General features: G+C 40.2%; 1 protein-coding gene across 1 annotated transcript in view; it reads left to right on the plus strand.

The window, feature by feature from the left end:
- The window catches only part of COL4A2 (collagen type IV alpha 2 chain), a 139,686-nt gene that overhangs the window by 109,650 nt on the left and 9,181 nt on the right, over positions 1-20,855 (plus strand). The window contains exons 22-40 of the mRNA XM_048080798.2: positions 147-219; positions 306-412; positions 1,519-1,720; positions 2,504-2,563; positions 3,364-3,426; positions 6,944-7,051; positions 7,729-7,950; positions 10,169-10,330; positions 10,900-11,070; positions 12,192-12,335; positions 12,936-13,061; positions 13,405-13,586; positions 14,451-14,514; positions 14,880-14,954; positions 15,621-15,728; positions 16,698-16,805; positions 18,095-18,166; positions 18,583-18,708; positions 20,167-20,283. Of these exons, the coding sequence (XP_047936755.1) occupies positions 147-219; positions 306-412; positions 1,519-1,720; positions 2,504-2,563; positions 3,364-3,426; positions 6,944-7,051; positions 7,729-7,950; positions 10,169-10,330; positions 10,900-11,070; positions 12,192-12,335; positions 12,936-13,061; positions 13,405-13,586; positions 14,451-14,514; positions 14,880-14,954; positions 15,621-15,728; positions 16,698-16,805; positions 18,095-18,166; positions 18,583-18,708; positions 20,167-20,283 (2,290 nt within the window). The remainder of the gene's footprint in view (positions 1-146; positions 220-305; positions 413-1,518; positions 1,721-2,503; positions 2,564-3,363; positions 3,427-6,943; positions 7,052-7,728; positions 7,951-10,168; positions 10,331-10,899; positions 11,071-12,191; positions 12,336-12,935; positions 13,062-13,404; positions 13,587-14,450; positions 14,515-14,879; positions 14,955-15,620; positions 15,729-16,697; positions 16,806-18,094; positions 18,167-18,582; positions 18,709-20,166; positions 20,284-20,855) is intronic.

Here is a 20,855-nt window from a genome sequence, read left to right on the forward strand (position 1 = left end):
AAATTTAAGGAGGGTTGGTGGTTTTTTGTTTTGTTTTGTTTTTTAAAAAAGTTTTTAAGCAGAACGGTGGAAATACAAGTCTGTATACTTATTCTTTAAGAATTTCTGTTTCTTTTGTGTGTTTTTTTCATTGTGTGTAACATCAGGGATTGTCGGGTCAAGAAGGATTTCCAGGACCAAAAGGAGAAAAGGGAGATTCTTTTTACATAACTACTAAAGGTAGAGTAAAAGTTCTTGTCACCTGTATTTTGCATTATTTATATCTTTCATGAGAGAGAAGTCTTACAATGAAAGGTCTACTTTAGGCACCAAAGGAATCCGAGGAGATCCTGGGCTTCCTGGTATCAGAGGGGGAGATGGTTTTCCAGGCAGAGATGGATTAGATGGTTTACCAGGACAGCCTGGCCTTCCAGTAAGTACACATAATTACTAATGCGTTTAATTCTGAGGAGTTATGATCACCAGGTTGTCCTTCACACACAAAGATGCAAAACTAAACTGGCTGTGCTGGTTATTGATATACAAAAAAAAACCAACCCTCAAGGTTTTTTGGAGCCACCTTTCACTTTTATTTCATTTTATTTAAGCAAAGAACTGGTAGTATATAACTCATTTAGGCCAATTTGATATTAGAGGTTAGTTTGTGATAATTAGCAGTTTATTGTTATCCAACATTGTGTAACCCATTCTGTGTGATAATTTGATTTGAGGGAGTTAAAAGCAAAAATCAGTACAATTTTACATCCTCAAAACGTAGGTCATGTTGTCATATATGCTTTTGATAGCACCTCGTCTAAGTAACTGTAGCCATCAAGAAGTTAGACACGTAGTCTCAGTTGGTCTTCCAAGATCCGTCTGTAGGCAAAAGAAGAGTGACTCATCTCATAAATGTTTTGGACCACTGGGATGCTCTTGCCTCATATCTGAGGATGAGCTAGAGCCATTTCATCCAGTATGGATCACGGTGGGTTATACTGCCAGTAAAAATGGTACTTTAATTACTTCTGTGGATGGAAACATTTTCCAGTGATGTTTTAAAGATGTGAATTCAGCATTGCAGTAACATCACTAGAGTAGCAGAACAAGAAGAACCAGCCCATTTGAGCACAGTTTTACGTCAGCACCTCTCAAGATGTACGAACTAAATGCAACACCAGAACTAACCCTAATTCATCATTAGTGATGCATGTAGTTTCCCCAAATCTACTCAAGGCATTTCAGAAAGGGCAATAAGGCTGTCCACAGCAGTGACACATATTGCCCAAATGCTCTTCATTGGCCATCCTTTTTAGGGGAATGCTCCTTCTAAGAGAGTTTCTCTTATGCCCTTGGTGTTGTGGGGTCTAAATTAATGTATGATAATTTCAAATATATTTTATTTGCAATGTTGATATAAAGAGCTTGGATGCAATACAGGAGGAATAGCTGTCTGTAAGATGTTATTCATGTGAGTACCTTATGTTTGAATTTTGTTTCTCAGCAAAGTTAGGAGTGATCATCTCTATTCACTTCCCACAGGGTGATACTATCAGGGGCTTCCCCGGCGATCCTGGTTATCCAGGTGAATTAGGCCCAAAGGGCTTTCCAGGGGAAACGGGTCTGCCAGGTGAAGGATTTGTTGGTCCAAAAGGGTACCGTGGTCCTCCAGGTGACCATGGAACAGATGGAAGCCCTGGACCTCCAGGTCTGCCCGGTCCACCAGGAGAGCCTGGCCAACTAGGTAAGAAAGATGACTCTGTCTTGTATCAAATCTATGGAAGATCATTTCTAAATTGTGTATGGCACCAGTGTTGAAAAGTTAGCATTTGGTGGAGGATTATATGGGTAAAAAGTGATTGCTTGTATTAGTTGTCCATAAATCTTTAAAAAAAAAAAGAAAAAATAGAAAGAAATACTTCAGAAGTCCCAGTAGTTTTATTGGTTTCATTTAAAGTATTGAAACAGCATAAGTGAACATGTTGGTGTCAGCAAGTAAAGTCTTTTGTGTTTTGAATAGCTGGAGGCAATGGAGCAATGTATCGCCTTTAGATGACTCACAGGGGGATTTTGTCTGGTCTACCCCATACAACATCATCTTTTAATTGAGCAGAGAAAATCACGTTTGTCCCTCAGAGCTCTTTGTAGTATCTTCACAGCTTTCTGAGCCTCTCACATTCACAAAAGCTCAGTTTTGGAGTATTTTTGTTTGACTTCAGGATGTTCAGCATATGAAAGGATGTTCAGAATATGAAAGCCTCGGCAGGAACCTGCCAACCCCACATATTGCATGGGACACATAGGCTCCTAATTTGAAAATTTAGGTTGCAAGTCTAGCTCTAATTAATATGTGGACAGAGAGTTCCAGTGTTTTACAGCAAATAGGTTTTAAGTAGTTTCTCCAATGCATAATACAAAAGAGAACACTTTATATGATGTTATAATATACATTTTGTTTAGAAATGAGAATGTTTTAAGATTTTCCGCTTTTAAATGATAACTATCCTTTCCCATTCTTTGCTCATAGACTGTGGGCAGGTCATTGAAGACTTTTCTAGAGGAGATGGAACTGAACCAATATGGTCAGGTACTGAACATACAAATGGCTTGAATATATTTCCATATTTAGTCTTATGCAACTCTTTATAGCTTGATAAGTTCTTTCTGATGACTGGTTTGGATACTCTTAATTGTAAATTTTTTGAACTTCAGGTCACAAATAACCATGCATATACAGTATGTAGCTCGAAAGTAATTGAATCAAATTGAAAGTATTATAAAATTCTTGCAGTCTTACCTCTGCCATCCAGAAGTTCTTTGTTTCACTTTTCCTGAGTGTTTATTGTGACAAAATAATGATTACCATTCAATATATAGCAACAATCCCAGAAATGAAATACCAAAGAGAAATTAAGAAACTTTTTTGAAGAAGAACTTTGAGTAATGAGTTTCAGTGCAACTTGACATTTAAAGAACCTTCAGTTGTACCAAAAATTGACTTGGTTTATTCAGGGGTACAAACTGCCAACAGGGAAACAAAGTGTCTCTCTTATTCTGATAAATCAGCTGTCCTGGAATAGCTTTCCCATGCCAGCCTAAATAGAGCAGCTACCATAGGCTCTGTAAAACAGGCAGAAGAGCAGCTCTTGATTAAATTATTGAGATTGAGCTCAACTTGAGTGCCACCCAGAAAATGCCACCCATAACCAATGTTTTTGTGTTGTGTTTTTTCTTTTCTTTTTAATGAAGAATAAAACTTACAAAATTAGGCTTTTGCCCATTAATTTCATTCACCTGCTTTGACAATGTTGTCTGAACTGCAGGCACAGAGCTGGTGAGAGGCAGCGTGTGAGCACACATGGTGTGACAAACCATCTTTCTTTGCAGGTGGGGGCTGCGTGAGGCCACCAAAGGGGTCCCAGGGCAAGCCAGGACTGCCAGGAGCCACAGGTAATGGTTTGCCTTCACCTTTTTTTCCCATATACACAGTGTTTTGAGGGAGATCTTGCCAAACCTGTAAAGTCAGAAGTTTAGGAAGTTAAAGTTTAGAAGTAGCAGTGGAGGGAAGTACTGACCTGAAGAAGGCAGAGGGTTCTAAGCAGCACACAGCCCTGGTGGCTGCACCATTCCTAAACCAATTCTGCCTTTGTTAACGTGCGTCAGACATGAAACAGAAGGCAAAAAAGCACATTCCCTTTGCTGTTCTGCACATGCAAGTAAGTCAAGAGAGAAAATATACAAGTTTATTGGTAGAGAGTGTATTGAGGTCTCTCCAAGCTGACTGGGCACCTCACAAGGAAAATCCTGTCCTCTGAGAGGAAGGCAATAAAGAGTTGCAATGAAGGACTGTGACAGCTTCTTACTGTTCCTCATGAGATATACAGAGTCCCTTCTGCAAGGGCGAGCCTAATCTCTTTAATTTGGCTTGGTGTGATGGGCCAGATTGTCTGATGCAATGCGGTTGCCCTATCTGGTGCACCACGTGCCTTCCTTGCAGAGCTGGTCCACAACCAAGCCCAGAAGGACCATCTGGTGATCCTGGGCCTTCGCAGCACTTCAGGTTCCCCACCACTTTCCAAAACATAGAGGGCATGGGGACAGGGTCTGAAGGACTATGTGAGATGGGAACTGAGAGAACCACAGACAAGTTGTGAGGAGCAATCATAAGCATTGACCTGAAGAGGGAATTTCTGACCAGCACCACAAACTATAAGTTCCTGTAAGTTTATATACTTACAGCCTAAGCAATAAACCTGTTTTTTAGTAAATACGTCTGTCACCAGCTGACCAAAAAAAAAAAAATCACTGGGTTATTCAGAGTTTGGGAAATGTAAAATTCTTGATGTACCCATTTCTGAACCGTTCCCTCTGTGCTTCAGGCAACATCAGAGATCTGGACTATAACATTTAAGGTCAACCTCTTTTTTTCCCAGCACAAGTTTTATTATGGCATGCATGGATTGATTTATAACAAATTCATGGATCTTAAAAGGGAGTGGTTTATCTCTATTGAAAGATGACGACTATCTCTGATCTGTGTTTCCTTAGTCCTAATGGCTTTAGTTTGGCATTAGGATCAATGCTTCTGAAGACTCTTTTCCTTGTCATCTTCATAACTTTTTTCTAAGTAGGATTATTTGTTTCTTCTTTCCTTCATATGAACTTGGCAGTTTTTTTCTTTCAGTGAATGCAGTCAGACTGCTAGCTCTAAGAGGGCTGCATGCAGGTGATGCTGCAATCGCAGATTTGTGTGGTTTATGTTTTGTAGCTTTGGTTAACTCTTTAACAAATCTATCTTCATCAATGTATATGTTTTATGAACCTTAAGACTTATTTTGCCTTCCTGCCCTCCAAAAACTGGAAAAAGGCCCTTGCTGATCAGAATGCAGAGCTCTGCTGCATTCTCTTCCTTTCAACTGGAGGTAGGTCTGGAACTGGAAAACTCGGAGGTACAGGACATATTTTACATCTTTTCAGTTTCTTGTCGCTGTAGCTGTGTTGGTCTGATTTCCTGGGGCATAATTCCTGCCCACATTCTCCATATTGACAAAAGTACCAACACCTTTATAGTATTTTCATTATCTGCTTAGGGTGTTGTGGTTTTGTCCTCAAGACTTCCTGCCTTCTTTTCAGCCAGGATGGAGCTCAGCTATAAACAATCAAGTATCTCAGTGTCCTAGTTGCTGATGACAGTATATCAAGCAAAAAGTCATCTCTATAGTCTCACACCCTCATGTTATTGTGTTCCTTTGAAATTCCTGGCAACATGCACAGTCCATCCTAAGTTACGTCCTGGTATTCAGTAGTCTCAGGACCTACATAACTGCTGTTGAATAAGATGCTTAAGTTTTCTGTTGCAAACGTACAAATAAAATGCTTGCAAAGTAAACATTGTTCTAAAATAAAAGCTCTTCTTAACTGCTGTTTGGCACAACATGTTAACACCAGCTAGCATCACGTATTGAATTACTGAAATACGTGGTAAGCAGCGGATGCATTCTCCATCTGCTGCCTTCTTTCTCTAACATGGCTTTTTAATTAGAACAATAATGAGCAGAATAAATGAAAGTCAGTTATTACAGATGGGAAACAAGATGAAGATGCCATTTGGGTAAGAGATGTGTTAGAATTTTTCATTGAGACCTGAAAGCCTAGGATTTTTCTTTTAAATTGCTTTCTGAGAAGTTATTGTTCATATAAGAGAGAACAATAGTCCTGTACTGTACTGGGAAAATGCTTTTCACACTGCATAGGCTGTTTATGTGCTTTTTAGTTCTGGCCTTTGAAAGGTTTCCTTCTCTGCTTTGCACACACATACACAGAGACCAGCTAAAACTGCAAAAATCAATGGTTAAGTCAGAAATTCAGAAAACTAAAGTGGAAAGAAATATCAAAATTCAAGTGATATTTTCCTTGTTTTGTCAGAGTATTTATTACTTTCAGTGTAATAAATAAATGATTTGTAATTCGTGATGATGCTAAGCAACAACACTTAAAATGTTAAAGCATGTTCCTGACCTTCAGTCCTGAGCTGGGAACTTAAAGAGTTCAAGGAGCTAGGGAGGGGAGAGAAAGAAGGCATTCCATGGGAATTATTTCAAAGGAACTTTACCAGAAGTCTGGATCTTAGAATGCAATTAATTGATGAGACTTATGCAATAAAATTATTGCATGAAAAAATACACAAATAATACAGTTTTATAAACATAACAGAGAGAAAAGAATCCTAGGAAATGCTTCCAGATTTTGTGATGTTAAGAAACAGTAATATTTGCACTTACCCAGATGTCAAATATTACACCACGAGGAAGCGAGGTCTCATTTTACCTCTCAGGAGATAAATCAATATGAACATGAGTTCAGTGCCAGAGGAACACTTTTTCAGGGCACAGCCCTTCTTTTTCTACATAAGCTATAAACCTGCACTACTACAAAAATAGTAAGTAGGCTAGTTAATTTGTATTCAGTTTCTAGGATAAGTAGATCTAACCTTTAGCCTTACATTTCTTTTTCTGGTTATCTAAACCAGTCAGCTTTTGTCCTGTGATCAGTTTAGCAGGGAAGGGAAAAAATTGTTCCTCCAACATTATCTCACCTGTGCCCATTACTGTTGAGCATTCTTCCTTTGACATTGTCTTTTAACCTTAAGCTAAAAGGCTTAATTACAAAATATTATTTTAAAAGGTCTCCAAAAGCCTATGAAACTGATGATTTTCACCCTACTAGTCTCCATTATAATTAAAGTCAGGGGCAGTCCTTTCAATCCATGTTTGTAAGAGCACTTAGTTTTGATCTATCCTTGGGATCTTGAGTACAGTGTAATCCCATAATATTTTTTTAAAGTTTATCTTTGTACGTGGAGACACATAATTATGATATTTACCACTACCTTTGCTTACATTACATGCAAATTTCTATTTTGTTTGTTTAGATCATCACTTCTTTTAATTTCTTTTGTATAATTTAGGTGCTAAAGGTGCAAGAGGATTCCCAGGTGATCCAGGCCCAGTGGGATACCCAGGGCTCAATGGTACACGAGGTGATCCAGGTCGGGAAGGATTGCCAGGTCCTCCAGGTATCTTGAAATAATTAATCATGCGTTATGTACTTATGACCTCTGCTACAGTCACAGGAGCACTGTCACCTTATTCCAGATCCATCTTCATTTATCTTCCATTCCATGATCAAACAATAAGCTATTATAAAAAATGTCTTTTTTGAAGCCAAGATGATTTTCTGAAGGTTCTCTAATAATGAAAAGTAATATAGACTTCAACCTTTTTCAACCTGCTTTATAGTGCAAAATTACAGATACAACAGTTCATGAAGTTGATGTAGAAATAAGGGAATTCAGTAATAAGACATTTCAGATTCCAGATGAAATAGAATGATGATTGCAGAAATGAAGAAAATAGTAGTATTAGTGTTTCTATTTAACTCTTTCCAGCATTAATATAAATTATACTGTTTATATTGAAGGCAGATTACTAGCACTTGAAACAATGAGGTCCAGTTTCCCAGTCTTCCTCCCATCATCTGTGGGAATGGGGACTTGCTCCCTCCCAGTCATTCACCAACAGGGTGGAAGACAGGCATGGTGGCAATGGTTTATCAAGAGTTTGAAGAAATTGGCATTGGTCCTTTGAGATGTGTGAGGAAAAGCAGGGGCAATGACCCATCTGGTGTATCTAGGATTTGCACTGCAACATCTATAGTGGATGCTGTGATGCCTAATCCCTGTTTTATTTATAGGTTTTATTGGGCCTCGGGGAGACAGGGGCCCAAATGGACTACCTGGACTACAGGGACACCCAGGCCTTACAGGAAAGTCTGGTGCTCCAGGACTGGCAGGACAGAAGGGCGTTCCTGGTGAAGTTTTGAGAGCAACAGCAGGTTCTCGAGGGGATGCTGGGCTGCCCGGCTTCCCTGGCTTGAAAGGCACACCTGGAGATCAAGGAGTACCAGGAGTTAGAGGTAACGGCTACTTCAAATATAGAAATGTTTGTGGTATAAGTGTAGCCAAACTACAGATAAGTGAGAGTAATAAGAGACCGTGGCAAAATGCACTGGAGGTACCATAACCCCAGCATCAAAGGGTCTCTCACCCCTTCCCCATGTACCTTGCCTATTACCAAAACACCTGACTCCTCCAAATGCCTTCTGGAGATCCACTGCTTATGACCAACACTTCTTCACACTGCACTACATGAAATCAGCTGCAGTAGGATACCAAAGAACATGATTTTGCTCACCTTTGTTGTGTTCGGACACACTCTTTAGATTTTCCAACTGTAGTCAATTATCCTGACTTTTCACTCACATAATGCATAATACTGAGCTTACTTCCCACACCAGAAAATGTTCAGATAATGTGTGGCTTTGCCGAATAGTAGATTGCTTCACATCAGAAATTGTAAATTTTAGCTGAGAGAACATAATGTTTAATAACACGTTAATCATCTCTTTTACCTGATCAATCTTTGCACACTCTGGAGCAAGAAAACGATAGCATTATGTATTTATTCTTAATTATGAGGTGTTTGTTTTATTTTGTTATTTTAAAGAACATAAAAAACATGTCTTGTCCCTACAGAAGACAGAGAAAATCATAGCTTCTCTACAAAATCTGACTTCGTCTCTCTCTGAGTTCAGTGGGGGACTTTCAAAAGGACCTGTGGGAGTTAAGCATCTCTTGCTGCACAGTTTCTGCAGCAGTTGGACATATAGTTAAATTTAAGACTGCAGATTACTCTCTTGCCCTGTTCTGGAAGCGAGGAAGGAGAAGTAATTGTGTGACTAGCTCAAAGCAAAGAAGTATATCACAGGAACTTATTTTGGAGACTCTTCTCATGATTTTCAATACAAATTAAAAAGGAAAAGACGAGCATGTCATTTTATCTGAGTTATTTGAAGTGAGGGGAGCTGATTTCATCTTCAGCAGAGTCATGGAGTGAAGTGATAGAATAAAGGCAGCTCTGCTGCACTGTGGTAATACTTGGAAAGTCTGAGAAAAGGCAGACAATGCCTCTAGACTATTTTTCTGAAAACAAGAAGAAATTCAAGGGAAAACACAGACTGAAAAAGGAAAAAAAAGTATGTGACTCTGCACCTTCTTTCTTAGCATTTCCGTAAAATTCAATTTTCAGTAATAAAAAATAATTACAGTAAAAAGAAAAATCATTATTAGTCTGTCAATTTTTTATATATTTCACAGTTCTGATCAAACAGCCAAAAGAAAAGGCTTGTGATTTTTTTATTTTTTTTTTTTACTTTTATATGAAGTAGTTAGTGAGTCCTTTATATCATCTGTGCCACTTAAATTATTCGCCCTTCAGAACGGGGAACTAAAGTCTGTAGTCTGTTGTTGTTGAGAAAACTCTCTGTATGTGACCATTTAGGTTCTCTCTGTTATAAAGCACATCTAACTACATTCAAGTCTATGGGCCTACCCTGATGTAAAATCAGAATAAAGACAAACAGATCCACTTGGCCTGGATTTTAAGTGTCATGTACTTTTAAGGTCTTGTACACTACTGCTTCTCTAATCTGAATGGAAAATGTGCATTACTTTTTAAATCTTGAAGGGCTTTACTTTCATTTTAAAACCTCTGCTTTTATTTTGTAGAGATGTAAATTTTCACCCAATACATTAAGTGTAGAATCAGGGCCATTTTGCTCAGGAATTTGTATGAATCTTATAAAGATACCTTACATGAAAAGTTCTGAACAATAACACAAAGCAAGAACCCACTGTCAGCCTTCAATTTTTCCATTTCTGCCTATCGCATTTTAGAAAAGATATAGACATTGATTCTGTCTTTTGGTCAGCTGCTCAGTTGAGTTCTTACAAAGATATATGTGATAAAAGGAAAAGATCAGAAATTACAGAATTATTGGAGTTAGAAATGGAAGACACCTACTCTGTTTAGATCCACCTGGTAGCAAATTACTTCCATCAACTGGAAAGAGCCTATCAACCTTTCTAATGCAAATATTGAGATCAGTACTGGTATTATCAATGATTGAAAAACTAATTAGCAGTCTTTTAATTCACTTTTCCTGTTCTCACTAATTTTCAGAGGAAAAGCATATCCTGAAAGAACAGTGCACATATGCCTGCTTTGAGAAGTTACATATAATAATCAGCTTTCTAGATACTGATGCTCTCTAATGCATGATTATGGTATTTTAGGAGCGGATGGTAGCCCAGGCTTGCCAGGAGCCAAAGGTGATCCAGGGCTGCAAGGTCTCCCTGGTCTGATGGGTTTGCCAGGATCACCAGGAACACATGGATTCCCAGGCCCACCAGGGAACCCCGGGCCTGACGGCGGACCTGGGTCTCAAGGACCCCTTGGTGAGGAAGTATTGCTGTCCTGTGTCACTTTCTCCTCCCACTTCTCTGTGGCAGGGCAATTGTATGGTTTCCCAAGGGGAAAGTTAATCTTGGGACTGTGGCACGTGCCAGGCTTTAATTCCCAGTAAGGAAATGATGGTAGCGCAGGTACTGTGGCAGCAAATCATGCCGGTGTCACAAATAGGACGTGGGGGTGGTGATGGTCCTCACTGGCAGAGCTGCTGCTTTTCCTTCTGTAGCCACCTTCCAGGCCAGGCCAGAGCTTTCCAGTGGCAGACTGGGAGAACAGAACAACCAAATGGGAGTCGTCTTGTAGAAAAGGGGCTTTATTCTTAAATTGAAGAGGAGGGGGAGGTCATGTTGGGAGTGAGTATTGAACCAGACTGGTAGCAAGACTGGTTTACATTCATAATCATTTCTGAACTTCTTTGATTAAAAAAATCCAAACTTTTCCCCTTCAGCTTGAAGCTGGTATGATAGCAGTTTTCTCCCTCTTGAGTTACCTTCTGTGAAATCATCGTGTATGTCCAAACGCTTTTAATCTCCCTTTTCACACGTTCACACGGCAGGTCCACCAGGTGCAAGAGGAGAAGATGGTGAGCAAGGTTTTCCTGGTCCCGTGGGCCTGAAAGGTCTGTCTGGTGACAAAGGTGAAACGGGGTACCCAGGATTGCAAGGTATACCTGGCGTGATTGGTCCCCCTGGCATCAGTGGAATGGATGGCTTTCCAGGAGATAAAGGTAAGCTCTGAACAGCTGCACTGAGAGAAATGATGTTCTTTAAAGCTGCTCTGTGCTGAAATGAACAGGCCACGTTCTCTGCTGAGCTACCTTTTTAAAACAGAAGAGTTATGGTCACAGGCCTTACGTATTCCAGAATCACTGTCAGTTTTCCTTTGTGTTGTACTCGGTGAAAATCTAGCTAGTGACGTGCAGCCCTGTTTTGAAGGGCAATGGCTGCTGTATCTCTTCTTTTGAAGAACATGCAGTATCTACTATTTGCTCTCTCCAAATTTTTTCCTTTGTCCCAGTCCTACCAGCTCTCAGTGAAATCTGAGATGTTTCTCGAAACCTTTAAAGTTTTTGAAAGTTAGCCGCTGCATGCTGAGCAATGCCAGACACAAGACCTCAATGTTGAATTTTAACAGGATACTAATCTTTTTGTATAAAGAAGGTGAGATTCACACTTGCCAGCCACAAAAGTGTTATATCTAATGCAAGTCGTCTGCATCACAGAGGGAGTTTCAACAGAGTTCAACTCCATGCGAAGCCAACTAAAACTGAAGAGGGGGTGCATACCTAAAAATGCATGTTGCAATATCATCAGTTGGAAAGATCAGACTCAACTAAGACTTTTTTTTCCTAAGATTACTCTGAAGTGCTGATCAGCTCTCGTTTGAGAGGAACAATCATCTGCTTGTTAGCATGACCCATGTAAAACATCATCCTCTTGTTTAGAAGAGGAGTGCAGTCATCTTTGTTGGGAAAGGTCTGTGACTGGCATGCCCTATAATTGTGTCTGCGCAAGCAGAAAAAGGGGTTGACTGAAAATCCTGTATGGAATTTAGTACCTTTCTCTAGCTGTAGGACAGGTGTTGAATTGATTTTTCAGAAGATGACTCTAAGTTCTGGCCACTTCCAAAACTGAGTGAAGCCCTGATCTTGTTTAGGTACCTACCTCTCAGAGAGCTTGCGTGCCTAATACAAAGCAGCACATTGCTCTAGGCATCGAGGCACCCAGAAGTAGATACTGCAGCAGAGAGGTTTTCATACAGTTTTAGTTGAGCATTACTAGCTAACATTTACTTAGTCTGCAGAAAGCTGAGCAAGGTAACACTTCTCTTCCCCTTCTTTCTTTAAAGGCTTAAGAGGTTCACCTGGCATTGATGGTTTCAAAGGCATGCCCGGCCTGAAAGGAAGACCTGGAATCAAAGGAATCAAAGGAGAATTTGGTTCATTCGGGGCTCGGGGCGATAAAGGCGCACAGGGCGCACGAGGCTTTAAAGGTATTTGCTTATGGGTGGTACCAGTGTTTGCTTTTCACATCTGGAGAACTATTTTGCAAGGGTGCACAGACAAGGACAACACATTTTTGACATAGCCGGGTTAGCTCAGACATTCCTCCACCTATTTCACACATGGGCCTCTGGCTGAGAGGCCTGGATTTTAAGCTCAAGGAGGGCTTTGTGGATCCTGAGCATGGTCAGGTTGGAGACAGACACCTCGTTACCCTGTTTATCTGAGTGTTTCCCTTTCACTGGAACTACCCACTTGTTTGTGCTTTCTCCAGTGTGATTTGTTTTTTATGAACACAAGATAACTGATCTGCTGAGAGGTAAATTATCTGTCGCAGAGGAGTCTGTGTCCAGATCCCCAGAATAGTACGTACAAAAGGTTTAACTCTTTTTTCATGTTTTCTTATGCTTAATTGTTCTGCTGACATGTTGTATTGATGCAGACAACTTTTTATGCAGATGGGTTTTCCATAGCTTGTGCAAGGTTATCCAGTAATCCGTTTTTGCTAATTTCACTCTTCCGTTTTTGCTTTCTCCAGCACAGTGCCGCTGACTAGCTTTTAAAAATATGGTTGTTTTCTTACCCTCTAGGTGACCGTGGGGAACAGGGTCCCCCAGGAGAGCCCCCAAAGCTGAAGCCTAGCATGATGATGGAAGTTAAAGGTGAAAAAGGAGATGTTGGAGAAACCGGCACCAAGGGATTCTTCGGCTTGAAAGGTCAGTGGTCACGACAAAGCAAAGCAAGCACATTCACGGCTATTGATCGGTGTCTAAGTATTTTCTCAGTTGCCATATAAAATATTCTCTGCTCAATGCACCACTGTGCTGCAGCCCACAAGGCTGACAAGGAAAGCTGAGCTCACAGCTGAGTTTCGTGGAGAGAAAACCGAAAGAAAGCACTTCGTGTTTATGCCACTTGTGTGTGCTGCCCTGTTGTGCCAGCACGTTGTGTTTAGGGAAGGCTGCTACCATGAAACTTCTTCCACACAAGCAACTCCATATCGTCCTTCCCTGCTCTAGTGTTTTAAGTCTTCTTTATTTTTATTTTCCCCGCCTGCAGGTAGCAAGGGAATGCCAGGCCTCCCCGGTAAGACAGGAACTCCCGGGTCTCCGGGGCACCCCAGTTACGTGGCGGGTGTGAAGGGGGACATTGGTGCAAAAGGACTGACAGGTCTGAAAGGGTATCCTGGTCCAGCTGGCTCTCCCGGCATCAGAGGCTTCCCTGGCAGCACAGGAGGCAGGGTGAGTACATGCCCATGGGTGGCAACACGGTGTCCTTTTGCTGGCATTCAGCTTCTCTAGGGAGTGGCATTCACCCCTTGAAATTGTGCCAAGCAGCTACAGCGCAAAGATTAAAATGCAGTAAAAATGGAATAAATAGACCAAATCATTTTCCTTGATCCTCCAATGTTCATTAAGCACAGTCGTTCCTCTTCTCAGTAGGAGACATCCAAATTTCAGGTGCCAGCTTTTTGCCTATAAGGACTCAGATTGCTCCATCAAGGTGCCTGGTTTTGTTACCATAGCTGTTGATAAAAAATATTCTCAGCACTACATTTACTCTTCTTTTTCTCTCCTACTGATGGTGCCACTGCCAAAAATTGCTCACTGTCACTCACCTGATAGTAAGAAGTATAAGAACCTGAGCTCCTTGAGCACAATTCACCATGATTCACTATGGCAGCAAAATAACTTACATTGAGAAAAAATGAAGTCATGCAAAAGGCCTGGCAGTAGATTCTCACATATAATTTATTTAATAGAGCCAAAAAAATATTGCTCCTTTCTCAGTTGGGTATGCCCTTAGATTTCAGTAGAACTTCTTCCTAATTAAGTACTACGAGATGCAGGGCCAAATATGTGCAACATGATGCTCTCAATTTCAAATTTAAGACTTCGCAAACACAGCTTGTGACTTGGTTTGCACTGGTTTGGTTTAACCAATTTCAACCAAATGATTCCACTTATAAAGAACCATGGAAACAAAACAAAACAAAAAGGTGAATTTAAAGGTGGTTTTTTTTTCAATATTTAAGCTATGCTGCTTGGAAGGTTGAATAAATCCCTATCATCACTAACTGATACCTGTTTTCAATCATATAACAGGGAGATAAGGGTGTCCCAGGAATTTCAGGCCATTTTGGTACTCCTGGCTCCCATGGTGAAATAGGTGAGTTTGCTCTCTTAGCTGAGCATTCTTTGTGTTCATTAATCATCAAGTGCACAACAGGAAGTTCTGTGGGGTCTTCAGTCTTAAAGAGTCCTTGTACAGTCTTACAGTATGTTATTGTAAATGTGAGAGGCTGTGAAAAGTTTGATATTGTTAATTTCATGTAACATGTATAAATCCATGGGGGGCATGAGGAAGGCATTGTTCTAGAGGCTGTTTTTCTTCCTTTAACTTATTCTTCTTTTTATTTATAAAGATAATTATTGCAGAATTTTGCCTTGGAAGTTGCCAAACTCCTTCAAAACATCAGGAAATACTATTTAAGTTGAAGCCTTGCCACTCATTTGTTTTTTCACTTGAAACAGGTGAGCCGGGAGATACTATAAACTTACCAGGAATGCCAGGTCTTAAAGGGGAAGTCGGTGTGCCAGGCCTAACAGGTATTCATTTCACAGTCATTCTGGATGTAAAATTTTTCATGTACTAAAGTCCATAAAGGAAAGGAGGGAGAGCTTAGCCTGTGTGCTTTTGATGACTGTTGAGCTCCTGAAGAGGTGCATCTTTGAATATGTGCTATGGTTACCTCTTCAAATGAAAGTACAGTTATGGCAGTAACCATCAATCACATGCAGCTGTAGTAAAACATTTCCTTTTTTTTTTTTTTTTTGCCATTGGTGACAAAAGAGGAATATAAGGCCATAATTATGTAAGAGGGGATAGCAGAATCAGGTTTATTTTTTATTGGGTTGGTTAGATAATGTAGTAAAATTTGAGCTATCTCAAATTTGAGCTATCTGTATAGCTCTGTATATATCTGTACAGCTACAGATAGCTATTGAGCTATCTGTACATTCAGCACATTTGAACATTGGTGTCCTATTCCACATAATATGGGGAGTACTGTTAAAAAACAAATTTAATGACAGATTGGCTGACCTACTGTAGAAGAGCATTTGTTCTCCCAGGCAATCCAAGCACTCTGACTTGAAGAATGTCTTTATGCAGCAAGATCAGGATTCATCAAGTAGCCAACTTCACATTACACAGGTTAGCTTTTATCATACAGAGATTACTGAGAGAATAATGTGTTTTTGCTCGTTTTGCAGGCTTAAGAGGAGGCCCAGGACAAAAAGGCGAAGGGGGTGAGCCTGGTAACCCTGGCATTGAGGGCATCAGGGGCACACAGGGTGTCCCTGGCTCCTTGGGACAAGAAGGTAAAATATTCTTCTTTTTTAACAAACCAAAGAATAAAACTGGATGAGAAGAGAAAGGAAAAAAAAAAAAAAACTCTTACTCTCTGGAAAGAAAGTCATTAAGTTTTTAAAATGTTGATCGTTCTGTAAGTTGGTAAAGAGCAGCAAAAAGGACATGGAACTCCCAGGAGAACTTATTAAGAGGAAATTTCAAAAGAATAACTCTACCTTATTCCAGTTTTTCCTTTTTTATAGCAATCGTGTCCAGTCAAAGTGTTGCATTGCTGGCTTACTTAGGTATTCTAATGCTGCCTCAATATGGCAAGGAGGTGGGCATTTCCATGCTCTTTTCTGCCATAAATGAAATAAATATCCCACAGGACCCAGTTAGGGAACCTTTGAGCCAGTTTCCTTGGCTGACTGTACAAGAATACAAGGAAATTGAAATGAGGTCTGGCTCTGGCTGGATCATAAACTTGCAACTTACGGAACATGTCTCATTGCAGGATGATCATGAAAATGCTCCTTCAGAGCAGTTGCTCCACATGTCTCATTTAATTATAGGGCTTAGAAGCTCCATCCAAGACTGGAGCTGTTTTGGTAGGCACCTCAATGAGAAATGGCACTAGTCTGATCAGCTTTCCAGTCAGAAAGCCTGGGCAGACGGGGAAACTGAGGTGCACATAAATGAAATTACTTATTGTAACTGGTAATAGATGTAAAACTATCATTTTAATAGGAGGAGCCCACTATATTTCTGAGGTTGTCAGAAACCTGAAATTTGCAGTTAACTGTTCTGTTTCACCTTGCCCGTCCTACCTTTTCTCTCTTACTTCCTCCGCTCAGATGTATAGTGCAGTGTCACACAATGACACTGGTGGGGGGAGCCTTCATTTTGCTGCCTGGGAGAATGAAGGTAGCACAAGGCAGTGTTTTGGGCTGTTGGCTTTTAAGGACACTCACGAACAATGATTCACCATTGTCATGTAGGATTGCCGGGACTGGTTGGCCCCCCAGGGCAGCAAGGAAGCCCCGGGACACCTGGATCTCAAGGTGAAAAGGGAACTCCCGGCTGGCCTGGCTTACCCGGACAAGCAGGTATTTATTTATACAACTTTGGCTATTCAGTCATTTCAGTGTGAGCACTTGCTGTTGTTCTTCTGGGGTAAAGAAGAAGAAGAAAGGAGGCTTTTTGTAATTCACAGTGGCAGAGCTCGCTCTAGTAAACACGTGTTCCTCAAAAAGTCCAGAAACATTAATGGAGACCCGTGCAGTTCGTGGGTTCTAAAGGACTGGGGTCTACTAAGATCACTTTAAGTGACTGTGAGCTTCCTCTCTTTTTTCCAGGAAAGCAGTTTTCAAGAAACATTTTCATTTTTCATGACAGCAGAGAAGAAAAGCAAAAAGATATTTAAAATGCAGCAAGAGTGGTGATATACAGTATTAGAATATTATAATGTGGCATTAGATAGCAAACAGTATATTTGTTCTCCATCATCCTCAGAAACCACTAACTGATCCCACAGGTGTTTTTATGGATTTAGTAACTTACGTCTGACTTATGGCTCAGGCAGAATTCTGCTATCAAAATTAAGGCAGTAGTTTATAACTAAGCTTTTTGTATCACAGGATGCAGAATCTCATTGTCTGCCACCTGACTCCTTAATGTATGAAGTAAGCAGATTTTTCTCTACAGTACAGCCAAAAATTGCCCTATTTTTAGGGAGATTCATCTATCTGAAGCTGCATCAAATCGAAGCTAATAAGGTTTTGAAGGCTGCCTTTATAGACAGTGAAGACAGGCAGACACTTATTTTTGTGAAAGTTTAATTGTCCTCCAGAACTCTGGCCATTGATTACCATTGATAACTAGATGGTACGCATCTAGTTTTAAAATCACGCTTAACTTTTTGATAGGTACAAAAAAATGTGGTACATTTTACCAGCAGTGACAGCTATTAGACATTTGTTAACTGGTGTGTTATTTTTAAATGACCCACGGTGAATTTCTCCTGAAGAGGGCTTCATTATAATCACATTTAGAGTGTACAATTATCCCATAACTGTCTTGGTTTGAAGACTTTGGAAAAGCATAAACGGTTATTAACAAAATTGTGGTCTCAGGACTGGAACTAATGGCATGCTACCAGACAGATCAGAGATATTTTAAGAAATACCTCATAGTGAGCTTATTGGATAATAACACAATTGCTAATCAAAGAAGAAAAAACATAGAGTGCTGTATTTCATAATAAGCTTATTGCAATGAATCGATATGAAAGAGTTTAAGAATCATATTTATTCAAGCTTTTCAGTTTTCTGCTGAGATATATATATACAGACTGATAGAAACTATTAAAATAATGATGACTATAACTTTAAAACAGGCTTGCCTGGCTTGAGGGGAATCAGTGGACTGCACGGCTTACCAGGCACAAAGGGACTGCCAGGATCACCAGGTAAATGAGACTTTTACTCTGCTGGTTCACAGGTAGTGCATTGTGTTACCTGCAAGTTCGGTCTGTGAGATTTTTGCAATGGGACTTTCCTAACCGTGCCCTATAAAGCCCAGTGTGGAATTTACCTCATTGTGGACACTGGCAAACCACTTCACACACTTTATGTGCTGCCACACAGATGAATTAGAACACAACTTCAAGTCATAGTTTCTTTACTCTTGCAAAGTCAAATCCTCAAGACCATTTTATTCCATTATGAGCATTACTTATTTATTCCATTATTCCTTTTTTTTTTTCAATGAGTCACTATAGGCTCATGTATTCAGTAGATCCTCATGCTCTCTACATGTATGTTAGCATGCTGATATGTTATTACATGCAGAAACCTTTCTTAATTTTGAACTACTCCACAACAGGTCCAGATGGCTATGGCTCTGCAGGCTTCCCAGGTACCGTGGGTGACAAAGGAGAAGCAGGAGAGCAGAGCAGAGTAGAAGGCAGCCGAGGCCCTCCGGGTCAAAAGGGAGACAGAGGTGTTCCAGGTCTGTATCCTGGAGAATGTGATCTACTTGGTTTTTGTTCCAGCTGTGGGCGTTAAGGATGTCATGAAGTGCAATACAGTGTAGACAGTGATATAGTAGAGACTGTTTGGAGTTCCTGCTGCTGCTTAGCCAAACCTTGCTCAGAAACAGCACTGTGTATTGCCAAGTGGACAAGCTAGCTCCTCCTGGGCAGCCTGGGTCCTTCTCCACAGTAGCAGCCCATTGTAGCACACCCAGAGCTCAGCACGCTGCAAATGCTGCTCTCAGCCACCATCTCCCAAAATATTTATAAAGAGGATCCAGTTACACCAACACTATGGCTTTTCTTTCTTTCTTTGCATTGCAAATCCTTCAATATTTACCTTTCTTCTGAAAGCTTCGCTGTCCATTAACGTGTGATTTTTTTTTTTCCCTGGGATCACTCCTGTGCTCTATTTCCATGCACAGTGCTTTCTTTACTCATACCATCACCCTTGTGCAATGTAAGCATACGGCTTTCCAGCTCTGACCCACCTTGCTACAGCAGGCAGCACTTACCTCAGTATGGCTCACCACCAGTTCTTCTTCCATCACAGTCACCAGACTGATGTTACGGATGAACAACTACTACTTTTTTCTTTTACAAAAGTTTTCCAACATTTTGGCTCTAAAAGGCCTGGCAGATATATATACATAAAGAAAAAAAAAAAAAAAAAAAAAACACAACTTACTGCTTTTACCTGTGTCATTGAATGCCTGTTCTTTGGTGCTCTAGTTTATTATTGCTAACATGCTGTGTCTTCTTAAACACCATTCAGAGATTTGGTACCAAGCCCTGCAAGAAATAGCTTTTTGGCTTATTTTATTCCTGTTTGTTGGAACTAAATATGTTAGTTTCTTTTTACATGACTAAACAAGAGGGTTTTTATGGCTTCCTGACAACTTACATGTACTCAAAAGGACAATTTTGAGCAAAAAGGTGAGGCAAATTTTTGGCCATTTAACACTTTCCATCTATAGAGAATTTCCTTGGATTTGAACTTTTGGTTTTAATTGACCTCCTCCTCCCCACCAAAAAAAAAAAAGTGTCTGTGACCTTGATTCAATAGGACACAGAAAAACAAAGCTGCTTTCTCGTCTGCTTCAATATACCTTGGATATTTTGAGAACTTCCTTATTTTGAAGTAATATTTTACTTGGCAGATGCAAAACCATTAGCATTCCACACCGTGAGATGCAATTAGCTATCCAGAGAGCTTTGAAACAGAACTAGCATTTGTGGGCTTTTGTTTTGTTTTGTTTTGTTTTTTTAAGAAAAACCTCCACATCATATCATCTGGGGGAAAAAAAAAAAAGCGAAAATCAGTGGGAACTGCAGGTGTTTCCACTTTGAAAATCCCGTTTTTATATGTAGTCAAAGGTGAGTCCTTATAATTGCATTTTCCTTGCAGTACTGATTATTTCTTCTCTTCTTTTCAGGGATCCAAGGACCCTTTGGCATTCCTGGGCAGGATGGATTTCCAGGGCCTCCCGGGATTTCAAATATATCAGGATATCCTGGTGATAAAGGTTCCCCAGGTCTGGACGGAGTGCCAGGTAATTCATGCCTTGTGTCCCTCAGACAACACAGAAGATTAAGTAGAAAGTTAGCAACGGCAGTAGTTATTGCAATCTTTGTTCAGTAAAATATCCCTATTAAGTGCAACACTGAAGTACATGGCTCGATGCTCCTTGAATAATTGTTAGACACAACTAATGGCACAAAAAATAATAGGGACAGAACTCTGATGCCAAAGGCCTTTCCTGCAGGGTGTCTTAATGGAAGGACTTGATTTTCATGCAAATAACAGATTTAATTGATCATCCAAAATTCCCTTAAAAACTTTCAGAAGCATTATGCTAACTTTCTACTTTAAAATTTAGATCTGTGGCAGACATGCAAATCTGCAGAATCCTTTCTTAATCATTCACAGAATTTTCCTATGTGAAATTAGATAGGAGAGCATTAGCCGCTCTTCTTTCTGAAAGTTCATTCTATGAGCCTACATTTTTCATGCCTATGAAAGAGCTGCAGTGTGGCTCTGTGTATTTAGAAGCTGAAGATCCTGCTGCTTGTTGGACTGCACAATCATTTCAAACTTCAGTGCCACTGTGAAGCGCTTGTAGCA

The sequence above is a fragment of the Anser cygnoides genome, chromosome 1, assembly GCF_040182565.1.
Source record: "Anser cygnoides isolate HZ-2024a breed goose chromosome 1, Taihu_goose_T2T_genome, whole genome shotgun sequence".
In the NCBI taxonomy this organism is placed as follows: Eukaryota; Metazoa; Chordata; class Aves; order Anseriformes; family Anatidae; genus Anser; species Anser cygnoides.